Raw genomic sequence first — 17,875 nt, 5'->3', positions numbered from 1 at the left:
TAGAATTAAAATTGTATATGTGGCACACCATAGAAAAAGAAAGTAAAGTCACATTAATGTTCAGTTTTTAATAGTCCATATTTTTTTAGAAAACATTGCTAAGAACAATAGGCAAAAGAAAATCAAGCCTACTTTCTCTCCCATTTGTTTTAACTTTATTTGAGAGTTCTATTTAAACAAGATCTTAAAAAGACACAAAAAGTACTCTTTGATTCAATCTAATGAGCATTTACTTATGGAAGTATGGTTTTTGGACAAAATTTTTACAGCAACCTTTTACAAAGTAACCTTGGATTGGGTCTGCAATATACCTAACTGTATAGATCCACTGGCTTAAAACTAGATAGATAGAGCAATTGATCTATTGATCTAGATAAACACACACACACACACAAACACATGCATGCATGCACGCACATGCACACCCTGATATTCTGCCTGGCCTAAGGTTCTAAATATCAAGAGAGAAGGGACTAAATATGTGATTCATCCTAGCTCTAATGTTTATAATTTTGAAAACCATATAGACAGATAAAGTGTGTAGGAACAGAGAACATTGCATTCCTTCCATTATAGCATTTAGCTTTTTAAAATCTTAGAACCGTTTGTTCTCTAAGAATTTACATATATATATACTTCAATGAGAAAATATGAACTTGTTTTGTAAACCAAATAGAAACATTAACTCAAACAAGTATGCCTGGGTTCAGATTCCAGCTCTACCACTTATAAGCTGTGTGACTTTTAAGCTAGTTTCTGGACCTCACTTCCTCAATTTCTTCATCCATAAAATGGGCATTTCAGCAGCATATACCGCTTTGTATTGTTGTAATTATATCATGAAATTAACAGGGTAAAGCACTTAAAACAGTACATACAAGTACTGGCCAAGTGTTGGTGGTATTATTATTAATTTTTATATTTTTTTCTGTAATAATAAACTCGTCTGAAAAGCTGTCAAAAGCTATTGGCCCTCTCCTAAGAAAAAATCCTTGCATACATGTATTTGAGTTTTGTTTACCATTATAGGGGATACACAGAACCCTTGAGACACATCGTGGGCACACACCATCCCTCTACCCCAGCTAGGATTCGTGCATCTCAGATGGAAATGATTCCTGTACTATAGATGCACAAGAGCTTTTATTATCTCCATATTTCATATGAAAAATCTGACTTTCACATAATTTAGGAAATTCACTCATTGCTACTCAGCTAATGAAGGAATGAAACTGGAACCTGAACCTAAAATGTGTTGGTTATGTGACCAGAGATGTATGTAATTGCGAATCTGCATTTCTTACCACACTGATGCAATTCTAGCCAAAAAGTCCCACAAAACTTTTTTTTTAAACCTTTTCCCGAAGCCTATGAACAGCAAATATAAAGTGATTTCCATAGGCTTCTGAAAACATAAAAAACGGTTTGAAGACGCTACAGCCACCCTTACAAACTGCTCCCGTTGAGTCCCCATTTCCAGCCTCTGCACCTGATACCCTCCCCCTACTTGGTTTCCGTCACCTGGGCCAGCTCCAGTGAATTCACCTATTCTTCCTCAAAACTCCCTTCCCAACATGAGACCAAATGTTTTAACCTTTTGCTCCTATCCCATATTTAAAGATTTAGAGACGTATATATAAAAAAAAAAGACACCTGGACATTTTTCAATCCAGTGTCATTCCAGGACATCTTTCCAGTGTGTGATGGGAACTGCCCTACCATCCTGTCCTGAGCTGGGAGTTCTCTTCTTGGTACTCCTGACTCTTACTCCATTTACAGCATCACTTGAAGCCTGATTTGCACCCATGTCAGTGAAATACACATGAGGACAACAAGCAAACAAATATCAACCAAGGGTGTATATATTATAAAGCAGATTCAGTTTAGTATTTTCATTGCTGCTTCCTCAGTACTTCACACCCACTAAATTAGTTTTCTTTTTATGAGTAATGGTGATACTATGCTCTCTGCCTTTTGTCATTATTATATTCATAAAATATTTTGTCAGTATTATATATAATATCTTAAGAACTTAAATGTCATTTAATAGAAGTTAATTTATTTAACTATCAATCCAGAATATCAGCATATGTAGCTGAGCAACATGACCAAAATTTTATATCAGCATAAGGAATTATTTTTCTTTTATTAGTTATATAAAGTTATATAATTATCTTAGGAGAACATTGGAGTGCCCAGATATTTATTCTTGTGTATACGCATGTGTGTTTTGCAAAATGTACAGAACAAAGCTAAGATTTTCTTTTGGTGTGTGTTGTGGCAGATGGGGAAGATAATGCGTGGCCCATTCATGAAGTTTGTAGCACATGCAGCCTCCTTCACCATTTTTCTGGGGCTACTAGTCATGAATGCAGCTGACAGATTTGAAGGCACCAAACTCCTTCCTAATGAAACCAGCACAGATAATGCAAAACAGCTGTTCAGGATGAAAACCTCCTGCTTCTCATGGATGGAGATGCTCATTATTTCCTGGGTAATAGGTAAAGACTGATTTCTCTGTCATCATTTATTTTTACAGCCTTAGCAGTAGGACTGAATGACACTGATTCCCTCACACATCAGTTATACAGATGTATACAGCATGATACAATGCTCCACACAGCATGATTTTGTTGCTGTTGTTTTTAAAGCACAGTTATCTTGGGTTCATTATAAGTACCACAGTCTTCTCACATGCCACATGCTTTTTAGATTTCCAAGAAAAACCCAGGAAGAAAATGAACAGGATAGTATGAATCAAACCCTGCCAGTGATGAAAAACTGCCATTCATGTTTTAGGAGAGCTGTGACTTCAAGTCTAAAAATAACCACATGATTTTATGTTGCAATTTAATAGGAACTGAAGGTAATAGCCACTCACATCTATTGAACATTTTTTATGTACCAAGAACTGTTCAAATCACTTTACATACATCATATCACGCACTCTGTTTGTGCCTAGTAGTCCAATCTGTCATATAATAATGTCTACACTACAGCATTAATGTGAGGATTAAGTAATTTGCTTTAGATCTCCCAGATGGTAAGTGAAACAGAGGGAATGTGGTCTTAATTACTATGCTATTTGTCTTTAGAATCACTCATCCATATAGCTTGTCATTAAATATAATGCAAATGAAAGATATCTCAATTGGATATTTATGAATGAATAAAGTCAGTAGCTATTACCTACCTAATAGCTGTCTAACAAATTGCCCTCATTAGATAATGAGGATATTGAAGTGAATGAAATGCAGTCTTTATAGTCAAGGAAGTTAAGTCTGGGGGGAGGGGACAGGTCAAGAAGTAAATCAATAAAGAAAACCTACGTGACACATACTGTAACTGAGGAGCTATTAGGGTGTTATGAACACACATGGATTGGACATCTAAATCTGAATGGGGTGGGGTGTGGATGGGGTGAAGGAGGCCTCCCTGAACAGTAGGTTCAATCTGAGACTTTGAAGATAAGGACATGATAATCCTCCAGAGTGTTTATGGGGAGTAAGGACACTACAAGTCATGGATGCAAAATGTTAGATGCAAAGGTGTGACTTCATGCATAGTCAGGGCCTTATGAAGATAGCTGAAACTTTATCCACAGCCTGACTTCTCCCAGGGGTTTCAAAGGTCGACAGCTGGCACCTCATTTGCAAAGTCATGTGTTAGATCCAGCTATAATGCAGGTTCACTTATGGATGTGGGTGATGGGAGATAAGGGTGGTGACATGGCCAGAGGATGATTTTCAGCTGTTGGTGATGTGATCCATCACACTTTAGAAAGGTCACAGTGGTTGTGAGATAGAGGGTGGCTTTGGGGAGGGGTGAGTGTGGAGGCTGAGAGACAATTGAAATGATCCCTGTGAGGAACATGGGGCCAGAAGTCAGGGCGTGGGGAAAGGAGTTGAGAGCTTCTTAAAAGACACGCTTCAAAGAACTTGGTGATGTATTGTACATGGAAAGGGAGAGCTGTGGATTCTGCCTTGGATTACTAGGTGGTGACTGCAAGTCTCTAGGAGGAAGAATATAGAGGGAAGATCATGCTTGAGACTGGGAGAATGAAAAGCTGGTAGGTAAGTTTGGGTTGTAATTGACTTTGAAGTGCCCATGGGATTTCCAGTTGAAGATGTCCACTAAAATGCAACCCCTGGGAGAAGCCAGGCTGTGGATAAAGTTTCAGTAATCTTCATAAGGCCCTGACTATGCATAAAGTCACCTAGGGTGTAATGTGGAGAGTGTCAAGAGAAGAAGGTCCAAGGAATCTTTATACAAAACCATTGGTAGCCCATAAGTTTGGTTCTCTTCCAGTGATCTGGAGAAGCATCTGCAGTCAGTTTTATATCACTTCTAGGGCAGGGGATGTCTTCTTGGCTTCCTCATACTGGGGCTGATAGGATGATCAATTGAAATACTACGAAGCACTATACAAATTACCATATGATCATTTTAAATGCATATGAGGTAATTCAACAGCACTGAGAGTTATTCAAAACTTCTGAATCACTTCATTTCCTGGAAATGTTCCAAGAAATATAGTGTCTTAACATGTGAATTGCATCACTAAATAAACCTGAGATAAAGAAGAGTTTGATTTTCCACTTTTTCTTTTCGAATTTATTGATATTTACCTTATAACATAATGCTATAAGAAATAAATTACATTTCACTTTGAATATTTGATTTAAAATAATAATGATCATTTGGACATTGCCTTTACCTCAAACTAAAGGCCTATATGTTATAGGTTCTTTTTTTTTATGTTAGTATGTTTAAAGTACATATTACAGCACTTGGCACATAGGAAATGTTTAATAAATTTCAGATAACTATGATTACTATTAAACTCTTCATTAAGAGTTCATGTGTTTTATATGGAAGTGCTATTTCCTACTGAAAACATATTAAGCAAGATATGACACTTCAGCTCAAGATTAAACTTTGAAAACATTAAATTTTATGTAAGAGGATTAAATACAATGAATGTTCATTTTATTCTTTATCAAAAATAATTGACTCTCCTCATACTAATCTTTTAATATAAACATTAGAAGTTTTTCCTTTTTTACTTGGAAACCTAAACCAAGAATGTTAACTTTTAATTTTATGAATAAAAGCAGCTTCCTTGGAACAACTGGCTGGATAACCTTTGTGGTTGAGATTCAGAGATGATCTCACAGTATTCATTTAAAGGGAAAACAAGGAACAACTCAGAATGGACAATTGATACTTTGTAGCATATGTTAGACTCCTGGTTCAATTTCTGACACTGGTATTTATTTTTCTTTTTGAAGTTATTCTTGAAAGACAGTTGCTGTACTTTCTGGAAATATTAATAAGAAGTGGACCACTTAGGTCAAGATACTAGTTGGCTTGAGGGAAAAGACTGACATAATTGGTCACAGAAAGCAAATTTATATAATTTTTAGTAGACAAAAAGTTGAAAGGCTGGATGTTGGAATTGACATTCCAGGAGATCTTGACAAGGCTGAAGGGCAAGCTGAAACCAGTGAGAAGTGTAGCAGGAACACAGGGAGGGGGGAGACACGCTTGATGACGCTTCACCTAAGGAGCACTTTTTAACTTAACATCCAGTGTGAGCTGCTGAGGAAGTAAATGCAATACTGGATTGACCCTTCAACAGAAGGAGAGGACTGCAGGCAAGGTCCGTAATTACATCCCTACTCCACGCTCTGGCCACATCCCATCTGCAGGCAATTGGCAAACTAGGGAGCATCCCAAATTGAAAGCAACTAGAAAAGGGAGTGGCTCTTCCAGGGAACAGCACTTGTTTGAACTGGGGAAGCTTACTCTGGAGTGTGGAGGTAGGGCAGAACCCCAGGATTGTGGAGCCTGAAGTTTAGTTATTTGGAGGGCCCCATTTAGAGAAAAAGAAGACGAAACAGAGCCCTAGGAGGAGCCTGGGCAGATAAGACATCGTGAATGTTAAATTTTATTAGCTTTGTGGGAAACCTGCCTCTGCTGTAGAGGCATAGATTTAATAAGTGCACAGGCGTTTGTGCTTTGTTTTATCCTGTTTTGTTTTAAGAAACGTAAAGGCAGAGAGAGCAGACTCATTCTCTTCTCTCAAGGGCAGAATTAGCACTAACAGGTCCACAGTGAAGGGATGCTTCCTAAAAAGTCAACAATGGGATGAGCCGGCTTCAGAAGTAGTCATTCAGGACGAATTCAAGAAGAGGCTCAACCCTGTGGAGAAGTCCCCTGCTTGCTGGAGAAGTTGGACTAGATGGGGATTTCAATCTATGCTTGGCAGCTCCTGGGGGTCCACAGGGGAAATAAGACAGGAACTCTTCCTTCAAACGGAAGAGTTCGCTGTATCTGTTTTATTTTTTAAGCTTTGGTGAGATATCATTTTTTTACCAAAAACTGTACATCTTAAAGAGAGAGAAGATGGAGAAGTGGGAGGAAGAAGGAGAGAAGCTTTGAAAACAACTAAACGATATGAATTTAAACCGCCCTTTAATCCCTCTTCTTCAGTTACACTAAAAACTACCCTTTTGTCCTATTGAGGAAGCTGGCAGGAATCCAGGGACCACAAAAAAAGGCTGCTCTCAGATTTTTTTCACCCCTGCTCAGAGTTGTGTGCGTGCACATATCTGTGCATTAGTGTACACATGTAGTGTTTCCTGTTTTAAATCTGATCCACTAAAGTATGTATGAATTCAATTCTAGTCTCCTCTGAATTGGGAATAATTCCAAATAAGTAAGTTGTGTGCTACAGTGAATGATCATTTTGAGAAAAGCACGTAGTAAGCTGTTGGAAGAGTGGAGACCATGGCTTTTTTAACCCCCTGAAGGACTCTACAGTCATTCATGTGTCAAGTTGTGATTGTGATAAAGGTTCATGACAAATGTGGGGACTTGGGGAAGGTGCTTGGTAGGAGAAAGGGGAGAAGATTAATTTCAACTAGGGGACCATGGAGACTTTTTGATGGAGGTAGGCTTTGATGGATTGTTGGAGTTTGGCTTGTATTTCTCCAGGTGGCTCTAGGAGGAGGTGGGGCATCAGAGCATAGGGATCTAAAGATAATAAGAGTAAAGTAACTTCTTTTTAATAAAGTAAGATTTTTCAGATGAAAAAAGAAAATGTGTGTCAGACATAGGAAATTTTTAATAGTAAATGCTCAATCAATGTTAGTTATTTTTTCAAGTGCCAGGCACTGTGCTGTGCATTTTACATGTGTTATTTAAGTCTCATAACTATCCTGTGAAGTAGGTACAAACTACTATCATCCCCATTTTCCAAATTGAGTTTTAGAAAGTTTAAATAAGTTGCCAAGGATTACACAGCTAATAAGTGGAAGAGCAAAGTCTCAAATCTGTGGCAGTCTACTTCCAAAACCTATGCTCCTTCCTTAGTACCACATTAAGTTTTAGAGTGAATATGCAACATTATTAATAATTCCACCATCAAGAGACAACTACTATTACTATGTTCCTGTAATTACCTCTAGTCTTTTACTATGCTTGTCTTAAACATAAAGTCATACAATATATAACATTTTTTACTTAGCATGCTTGAATGTTTATGACATAAACATTTTCCAATATGTATTAGTCCAGGTCCTCCAAGAAGCATATGCAAGACAGGATTTAACGTACAATAATTTTATTAAGGAAATTCCATGTGAGAGAAAATGGGAGAGAACTGAAGAGAGCTGCAAGGGCTGTAAGACTGGGATGCAAGTCTGATCTTGAGGGGAGGAAAGTAGGGTAGAAGTATCTAGGATACTTCTAGGATACTTCTAGGATACTTCCATCCAGTCTAAAGAAAGTTTAACAAGGCCGTCAGGAAATCCTTGAGCCAAAATCATCCATCAAAGGAGTCCCATGTCTCTGAAGAAGGAGTGCCCTCAGTCACTATTGGGGAGCAGCCCATGGGAAGCACGGTCTTAGGGCAAAACTGGCAGTAGTTTTCAGAGTGCTGTAGCTGAGGCCCATGGCCAATTAAATTCCTGTAGTTGGAGGTCTGTGAGGTACATTCCTGTGGCCACTATCCCACGGTAATTAAAATATCATATGAAATGGCTGCATAATATCCCATATGTAGAAGTCCCATGGTTACTTCTATTTTGAGTGTGTGAATGTGGGTGTGTTTGTATGGTTTGATTGTTATAAAGAGCACTACAATGAACATCTTCTTAATGTATTTTTATGTATAGAATTAATGGATCAAATCATGTTTGTTGATTGAATGCCCTTGATGAAATTTGTCACATTGCTATAAGGTAATGCACTGATATTGTTGGACTCTAGGATTTGTGGGGACAGGATAATTATGGCTGGATGGGTGTGATGAGGCCAAATTTTGAAGGGTTTTGAATATCAGTCTGAGATCTTTCAAATTTATTTTGTTTTATTGAAGAGCTAAGGCTGGAATGAAGTTGGATTGATATTTTAACATCTTTCTAATACAGGCATGATATGGACTGAATGTAAAGAAATTTGGACTCAAGGCCCCAAGGAATACTTGTTTGAGTTGTGGAATATGCTTGATTTTGGAATGTTGGCAATCTTTGCAGCATCATTCATTGCAAGATTCATGGCATTTTGGCATGCTTCCAAAGCCCAGAGCATCATTGATGCAAATGATACTTTGAAGGATTTGACAAAAGTCACATTGGGAGACAATGTGAAATACTACAATTTGGGTGAGTTTATAGGACACAGTCAATATAAGTTTATAAAATGCAGAATTTTCTTATAAAAGTACACATCAGTAACAGTTTGATTACTACTCAGCTCTCGTAGAATTGTTGGTCAGTTTCCAGCTTCTTCAGAGTATCTGTATCTGAAGAAGCATGTTTTCTACCTCTTCCCTTGATATTTCTTCTGGCTGGAAACCTCTTTTAATCACAAGAATCATCTCACTTTATCTCTGAGATTAATTGGCTAACCACCAAACTTCATTGAGAATGCCTGTATTATGTCTTTGATTTATTTTTTTCCCTCTTGTCCATTAAAAATAGTACACATTTAAGTACTATTTCCATTTAAGGCATATAAATTATTTGAAAGCAAAGGAATCATTGGAGGCTCTAGAGGGCCCCCAATAAATAACACCACTTTTTCTCACCCAGTCTTCGAAACTAGATGAGAGATAAAACCAAAAGCGAACATGGAGGCCAGATCATTACCTCTAATACTGACAAAGTTCAGGGCGGATGACATAATTCTGAGTTTATTAGCCAGCCGGCTCAGTAATATTGAACCCCAGGCTTAGGCAGATGTATGGACAGCAATGAACAGGGCAGTCTTCCCCAAAGAGGGGTATGGCAGCAAGTGTCTGATCATGTGAGATTCCCTCATGGAAGACCAGAGGAAAATTCTCAAGAAAAAAGAGGGCAGAGCTGAACCAAGTATGCTCAGTTTCCACCCCAGTTTAGTAATCAGATAAGTCATTCCACCTCCCCAGGAGGAAAGTGACTAAGCGATAGAAATAGGTTCAGTTATTTGCTTAGGGAAAATATCTCCTTGTAGAAACCTAGAGTGAGGAAAACAGATTCTCTTTGAATACTTATTTCAAATCCTCTGATAAGATGTCAGTTAACAGTCAATTGACATCTCTATGGGTTTTACTGGCTATATCACATAGGGATTTCTTTTTTATTATTTCTTTTTAATATTTATTTTAATATTTAATTAACAACTTTTAGTGCATAATGTAAGACTTTTATATATTGTACAGCACAGGGAATGTAGCCATAATTTTATAACAAAAATTTTTATTATATGAAATTTTAAAGTCAGAGCTATCTATTTATATAATTGTACTTATATTCAAAGTGCTATAAAAGAGGAAATTGCTTTTATTAGTTTTTTGTATCCTTTCCTGATTCCACTTCTCAACAAATAAGCAAATACAAATTTATAATTATATTTTTCCTCTTTCCTACACACTGCTTTTCTTCATAATGGTTTCTTAATTAGGTTTTTGATGACCTGATGTAATAATGCCAGAAAAATTCATAAGTGAAAAATTACTACATTTTTATGATAAAAATAGACTTGAATGACCAATATAAATTACTTTAGTAAGTTTAAATAACTCCAAAAGCCCCCAATTACATTATAGTATAATTACAGTTTAAGATTAAATAATGATATCATTTATTTAGGGCCTTTTTTTCTTTTATTATAGTTTAAGATTAAATAGTAAATGCTACCATTTAGTTAGTGCCAAGCAGTTTCTAAACACTGAATGTATGTTGACTTACTGGATTCTCACAACTGATGACAGAGGTAGAAGCAGTACTATCTCATTTTTAAAGATGGGAAAATAAAAATAAGATAAGTAATTTGTACCAGTTCTTCTAGCTGACTTTAGATAGATACATAGATAGATAGACAGGTAGATATTGGAATTTTTACATATGCTGAGTCCACAGTTTGTACTCATATTTTTTAACATTTTTATTGGAGTATAATTGCTTTACAGTGGTGTGTTAGTTTCTGCTTCATAACAAAGTGAATCAGTTATACATATACATATATCCCCATATCCCCTCCCTCTTGCATCTCCCTGCCTCCCACCCTCCCTAGCCCACCCTTCTAGCTGGTCACAGAGCACCGAGCTGATCTCCCTGTGCTATGCGGCAGCTTCCCACTAGCTATCTATTTCACATTTGGTAGTGTATATATGTCCATATATACACTACCACTCTCTCACTTTGTCCCAGCTTACCCTTTGCCTTTCCCGTGTCCTCAAGTCCATTCTCTAGTAAGCCTGCGTCTTTATTCTTGTCTTGTCCTTAGGTTCTTCATGACCATTTTTTTTTTTATCTTCCATATATATATGTGTGTGTACTCTTAACCATTATGCTAGACCCTATAGAAAACTTCCAGCAAACCAGGGGAGTAATTTTCTCGGTAAATTCAGAAGCTCAAATACACCTGACACTTAAAGAAGCCCTTTAAGATAAAAGACATCCGTCAGGAATTGGATTGCTAATGTAATTTTATTTCTACCCCAGAAAAGACATTACCTAAGTAAAAACCTTAAATAAACTCACCATAACTCTTGTCTTTCCTTTCTCCTAGCCAGGATAAAGTGGGACCCCTCTGATCCTCAAATTATATCTGAAGGTCTTTATGCAATTGCTGTAGTTTTAAGTTTCTCCAGAATAGCCTACATTTTACCAGCAAATGAAAGCTTTGGACCTCTGCAGATATCTCTTGGAAGAACAGTGAAAGACATCTTCAAGTTCATGGTCATATTCATCATGGTGTTTGTGGCTTTTATGATTGGAATGTTCAACCTCTATTCCTACTACATTGGTGCAAAGCAAAACGAAGCCTTCACAACGTATGTGCTTTCAGATATTTTGATCATGGAGATCATCGATTAAATAAATGTTAGCTTAACAGTGTTCATATGCATCCATGGCATAAATAATGTTTTGGTAAAGACTTCATCTCCAGTTACTCTTTAGCAAAATGAGAGGATTTTAAAATGGGTTGGAAGAACTCAATAATGTAGGCAACGTCCGTAATATTAAGTAATTATAGCTAACATTTTTAAGGCTAGGAACTACCTCACACACATTATTTTATTATCTCTGTTTCAGAAAAAAAAAAAGGAAACTGAAGTTAAGAAAAGTTAAATGATGTGCTGAACACTGTATAGCTGCTAATAGGTAGAAAAGCCAGGACATAGTCCCTTGTCCACTATAGCATCTGTGCTCTTCACTGCTGTGTCCTTCTGCTTACTACAGACTCCTGGGATGCTGACTATGAGAACAGCTGCTTCCTAATTCAGTTTGTTGGATCTTATCACTGAGACGATCCAATTTATCAATAGTGATAAGAGTTTTAACTTATGTTCACCATAGACACACATGTTTTTTATAAAGTGTGTTTGGAATACATTATTCAAATGTTAGGTATTCAGTGTTACAATAAGTATTGACTGAAGCATAACCTATTACCCATATTCCTGTAAAGTTCAGTTTATGAGAGAAATTAAACCACCTGGGCTAAGCAGAGGAGCTTAGTTTAGGGTCAATAATTATGCCTAAAGCATTGAAATTCCTACATAAGACATGTCAGTGATTTTGATAACATTGACTGTATTTATATTGTCATATTTTCCTTAAGACACCTTAAGACACATACTATTGTAATCTTTTTATTGGAAATTAGTGGAAGTATAGATGAGCAGGAAACCCAAAAGGACTCTAACAGATAGCATTATCTTTTATTAAGTAATACATTTAACACTTCCATTGCCAAAACTATGGATTATTTAAATGTTAATATCTGTGGTTATGTAATTATGCTAGCATTTACTGAGTGCTTATTATGTTCCAGATAATGAGCTATGTGCTTCATATACACAATATTTCCTCATCCTTGCCACAATCCTAGAAATAAATAATTATTGTACCCATTTTACAGAAAAGAAAAATGAGGCTCAGGGAAGTAAAGTTTTCTCATGAATATCTAATAATTTTCAAAGACACTAAATCAACTCACTTTTATTATGGTACCATTTTTGTTTAGTTGTACACTTTATCATTTCCTTTCTCTCCTTTTTCACCAGAGTGGAAGAGAGTTTTAAGACACTGTTTTGGGCTATATTTGGACTTTCTGAAGTGAAATCAGTGGTCATCAACTATAATCACAAATTCATTGAAAACATCGGTTATGTTCTTTATGGAGTCTATAATGTTACAATGGTCATTGTTTTGCTAAATATGTTAATTGCAATGATCAACAGTTCATTCCAGGAAATTGAGGTATAATCTCTATACATTTGTATACTATGTGCTACATGTTTTAACTATTCTAGGGATCAACTCAGCATTGGTGGCGACAGTATAGACTGCTTTCTATCTGTTCTTTCCCTTTTTACATACTTCTTTATATACTGTATATACTGTAGAGAATATCTATATTTTTGTATACTTTATATACAGGAATCTAGAAAATTTTAATGATTTGCTTCCAAACACAATATTTATGGGCGTTGTGGGATAGTAAGGCATAAGGATGAGAAATGTTGTGTGATTTGTTATTATTATTTACAAACTCTTTAGAAATACTATATCAGCATGAATTTATACTTTATTTTAAAAATTATTGCTTCCAAATACCACTATTCTCCAAATCTTGTTTTGAGTGATGTTCAGAATTGACCCTTTCTCAAACTCAGAGTGATAGTATACATTTTTATTCCAGAAATCTTGGTCTGTCTACCAAATTAATCAAAGTAGTGATCTGTTGCAGAATAAAAAAGTGAATGATTTTTCATAGTGTTTTCTAGAATGTAGGAAAATGCATCTATATCTTTCAGTGTATTTATAAACACATGCAAGTTTTGAGATCTATAGATATATAAGCCTGATAAAATTTTAGGCAGATTTAGGAAGGAGTGTGTGAATAGTACCTTAATATTTCTGAAAAAATCTTGGAGTGGTCTTTGGGGTCTGAGAGTGTTGTAGGCATCATTACTTCCATCTAGTCACGCAATGTTAGAAGCATCCCAGTAATTCTTTTTACGCATTTCCTTGTTGAACTGTCATATGTATTTGTATAGGATGATGCTGATGTGGAGTGGAAATTTGCAAGGGCCAAACTTTGGTTTTCCTACTTTGAGGAGGGAAGAACTCTTCCTGTTCCCTTCAACCTGGTGCCAAGTCCAAAGTCCCTGTTTTATCTTCTACTGAGGCTTAAAAAATGGATTTCTGAGCTGTTCCAGGGCCATAAAAAAGGTTTCCAGGAGGATGTGGAAATGAACAAGGTGATTTGACTTGATAATTTAAAATTATATTTTTAAATGCTGAGACCATTATAACCACTGTGCCACATCCCTTTATAAAGAAGCAGTCTGTGATGACATGTCCATCCATTCCCAAATGTAGTCACTTAGCTCAGAGCAGTCCTTTGGCTTATGTCTGTTTATTAGGAGCACACTGGACATTTCTTCTTAAAAATATAAGAAAAAGTCATGAAATGTAACTAAAGTAATGTACTACATTATCTGGAGTGGGTACTGAAAGGCAGAGCTATTCTGGGCCCCATTTTTGCTGTTATGGCTACATGTCCCTCACTTCACCTTCAATTTATACAACTAGGTATATTTATATACCTCAATTTATACAGCTTCAATTTTTTGCATGTTCAATTTATACAGCTAGCTGATTATGACTTGGGGGAATCTGACATACAAGTAAGTCCTACATTGAAAAGTTCAGAAATCAATTGCTCACATGTAATATGGGAGACCAGGTTTGGCATTAAGTAGTTCAAGAAAGAAATATCTAAGGAGACTAATTGGAAACAGTAATCCCATGAGGCAGTACCACCTTAAGAAGCCATGAAAGAGAAGAGGTCTAGTGCTTAGATGCGGGAGTAGAGCAATCACAGTGGGTTTAGAAATGTGTGGAGCATGTGGAATGCTGTGTAGAATGCATGGGGGTGGGGAGGTTACTCTCAGCAGGGAACTCTGCAGTGGACAGAACTCTATATCCAGAAGGAGCACTGAGAGACTAGATGCCTCCAGAGGAGGAGGGCCAGGAAGGGAACAGGTGTGGATATGGTATCATATTATGGGGACGTGAAGGAGCTGGCTGCTTCCAATTCCCAATTTTAATGAGGAAACACATTTAATTTTCTCTTCAAAAATAGGAAGAGAGGGCTTCCCTGGTGGCGCAGTGGTTGGGAGTCCGCCTGCCAATGCAGGGGACAGGGGTTCGTGCCCCGGTTTAGGAAGATCCCACATGCCGCGGAGTGGCTAGGCCTGTGAGCCATGGCCGCTGAGCCTACGTGTCCGGGGCCTGTGTTCTGCAACGGGAGAGGCCACAACAGTGAGAGGCCCGTGTACCGCAAAAAAAAAAAAAAAAAAAAAAAAAAAAAAAAGGAAGAGAGGCAATGGGCAAAAGTTGCAAATAGTTCATTTTTAGTTCTATGTAAATAAAAAAATTTGTAACAACTTGATCTGCCCAACAGAGTGGTGGGCTGTCTTGTGAAATAGTGAGCTCCCCATCATTGCAAGTAATCAATAAATGTTGGCTGACCAACATTAGGAATTTATAGGTTTTCCTACACTGGTGGGCAACTGAGCCAAATGACTGTAAAAGTTCCTTGCAGCTACACGATTCTGTTATTGAATGATTTGCTACTTACTACGTGAGATTCTCAAGTTAAGCTCCCAGAGCTCCAATTTCCTCAACTGTAATATGGGAATAAAAATCGCATCTACATCATGAAAATCAAATCAGATAAATATGTAAAAGTGCTTTGAGAATTCTAAAGCCCTCTTTAAATGTATTATCATTATTTTGTATAGGAATTTTGGAAAAATATACCATCTTTGGTGCTCTCCCAAATGTATAACTTACAGAACTCAGTGTGTTGAGTGGCAAAATTTTCCCTCACTTTACTTAATGTTATTAAGTGTGTAGTTTACAGGTGTGATTAGAGCTGCAACCCAAGACAATTCAGTCTTGAAAAGGAAATGTCCAAGTACTCACCAAAGGGAAGACCTCAATAGAATATGTTTCTCTCATTGAAACTTGCTGGAGAATTGGACCAGATGGCTTTTAGAATATGGAATAAAGAAAGAGTGAAATTCGTTTTATAATCCCCAATGTAAAATTAGCGATTGTACTTATTTTACTCTCTATCTTTAAAAGAGAAATGAAGAAAAGAAATTTGGAATTCTGGGAAGTCAAGAAGACCTTTCAAAATTATCACTTGACAAAAGACAGGTAAGATCACATTTGAAAATATGAAGCCACGAGTAGGTTCAGGCTTTCTACTCAGAGAAAAGGACAGATGTTCAGAAGCAATTTCAAGAAACAGTAGACACATTAAAGAATTAACAATTTAACAATGCTCAAAGAATCTGTTATTGGGAAGTGAAAATAAGCCTGTGTCCTGTTAATCAGCAGAAAGAATTACATGGCTGTTTAAGACAGATAGTAAACAAGTATATTGGGGTACTTATGGGTGATGGAATATAGGAATTGTGATGTAAAGAAGAGAAAACTGAGATAATAGGGACCTGATGGAGATATAATTAACTTAATTCTCGGCAGCTCAGGTGGAGATTATGCACACCTAACAGAGCTGCATTATTTGTCAGTAATCGAGAAGCTATCAAAAAAGGCACCCTGAGAATTTAATGGCTCCTGTCATCAGCCCAGTTTATAATGAGCAATGTTCCCTGGAGCTGCATCAGCTCCGTCATTTGGAGTGGCAAAATCCCTGATGCTGAGGACTTTGGCTTCATTCTGGCAGCAGGCACATAGTAGTGGTACAATAAATGTGTGTTGCTGAGGGAAATTATGAGTGAATTAATTAGGAGAAGGGCAGTGTATCAGGTGGGACTAGCATTCAGTTGCACATATCATGGTGTTTTCAACAAGACAGGTGTTTTCCCCCCCTCTCATTTAACTCTCCAGAGTTGGCAGTACAGGCCTGTTGTCAGGAGTGAGTCTCTGTGATTCTCCTGGATTATTTGGTCGTAGTCAGATGCAAGATGACACCTCCACCACCAGACATCACACCCACTTTTCAGGCATGAAGAAGGAATGAGGCAAAGGAAAAGTGGGCCCCAAGCTGCATCACCCTCAGAGATGCCTCCCAACAATTTCTGTTATTATACCTCATTAGCCAGAACTCTGCTACAGGGCCACCCCATGGGACACAAATGCCAAGGAGGGATGCTATTTTGTTTTGTGTTTAAGCCAAGTATGTTACCTCCTCCAACAAAATAGGAATACTCTTATGTATTGATATAGTATTTATATAGCCAGATCATTGAACCAAGTAGTCAGAAGGTGGGGATCTCATCTTATCTCTGCCCCTTTAGCAATTCATTTGACTTCTCTGAACCTTAATTTCCTCATCTACAAAATAGGAATGATCAAGTTGTACAGCCCAACACACAAAATTGTTGAGAGGATTCAGTTGATGCTTTGTAAATCACAAACATTATTATACAAATAGTGAAGTACTTGTTATAAAGAAGCAGCTTTTTGTTATTTGGTTATGAATAACTCAATAAAAGTTTTTCAAAAATAGGTCAGTGTAAGTTGGATTTTATAGTTTTCCAGTAAGAAATTACTTGTGCTGAAAGTATGATGAATGCATGATAACAATAAAGCGTTGGACAAATATGAGAAAAATTCAGGGGGGATCAACATGCCTTTTTTCTTTATGATAGAAACTATAGTGTCTTTCAAATCAAATAATTTTATTTTCTTTGGAGTTTCTCAAAAAATGTGGAAACTTAAAATTTGTTTTAATCATCTGGAAAATACATTTTATATTTTTTAAACATGGCTTGGATTACTCTACACTTTCCGATAGCACATATTTCAATCCCAGGTGGAAGCAAATTCTTTAAGAGCAATACGAAGCCTCTGGTATCTGATCACAGTGGTACATCAATAAAATGTTGATTCCAATGTCAGCTGAACCTTCTAGAGACCTTTTTGAGAGACTGTTTATTGTGGCAGCCATGGGAACGTACAGCTCATGTTTTCTTTCAAGAGCCTGCTTCAAGGAGTTCGGTCAGCTGACAGTCTCTGGTTGCAGCATCTTTGGGGTCCCCTCAGCTTTCCCGCCATGGCCGTGCTCTTTAGGTCCCGTATAGTTCATGCCAACACAGGACCTCTCTTGGGGCACTCTGGACCGCAGCTCCCCATTGGGCTGGCTGACTTTCTCAGACAATCTTATTACATTTCTCTCTTTCACAGGTGAGCCACGCCTCACGGTCTGGGAGCTTTTTCTGCCTTCTGCTGCCACTTCCCATTATCTTTCACAGGCATACTTCTGAATACATCTCATATTTCTCACTTTGTCTTGGCATTTGATTCCTAGAAGGCCAAATCAACACAAGTGTCTGTTT

General features: G+C 37.2%; 1 protein-coding gene across 8 annotated transcripts in view; it reads left to right on the top strand.

The window, feature by feature from the left end:
- The window catches only part of TRPC6 (transient receptor potential cation channel subfamily C member 6), a 129,705-nt gene that overhangs the window by 103,983 nt on the left and 7,847 nt on the right, over positions 1 to 17,875 (top strand). For 7 of the 8 annotated variants that reach the window (XM_082628697.1, XM_082628694.1, XM_082628696.1 and 4 more), the window contains 6 exons: positions 2,285 to 2,501; positions 8,436 to 8,669; positions 11,059 to 11,323; positions 12,560 to 12,755; positions 13,556 to 13,759; positions 15,654 to 15,728. In XM_082628697.1, the coding sequence (XP_082484823.1) occupies positions 2,285 to 2,501; positions 8,436 to 8,669; positions 11,059 to 11,323; positions 12,560 to 12,755; positions 13,556 to 13,759; positions 15,654 to 15,728 (1,191 nt within the window). Of the gene's footprint in view, positions 1 to 2,284; positions 2,502 to 8,435; positions 8,670 to 11,058; positions 11,324 to 12,559; positions 12,756 to 13,555; positions 13,760 to 15,653; positions 15,729 to 16,424; positions 17,125 to 17,875 lie in introns of those variants that run through there. The other variant, XM_082628700.1, reaches the window with a different exon arrangement.

Source organism: Mesoplodon mirus (genome assembly GCF_964341445.2).
Source record: "Mesoplodon mirus genome assembly, chromosome: 7".
Lineage (NCBI taxonomy): Eukaryota > Metazoa > Chordata > Mammalia > Artiodactyla > Ziphiidae > Mesoplodon > Mesoplodon mirus.
This window is presented reverse-complemented; position numbering and strand designations above follow the sequence as displayed.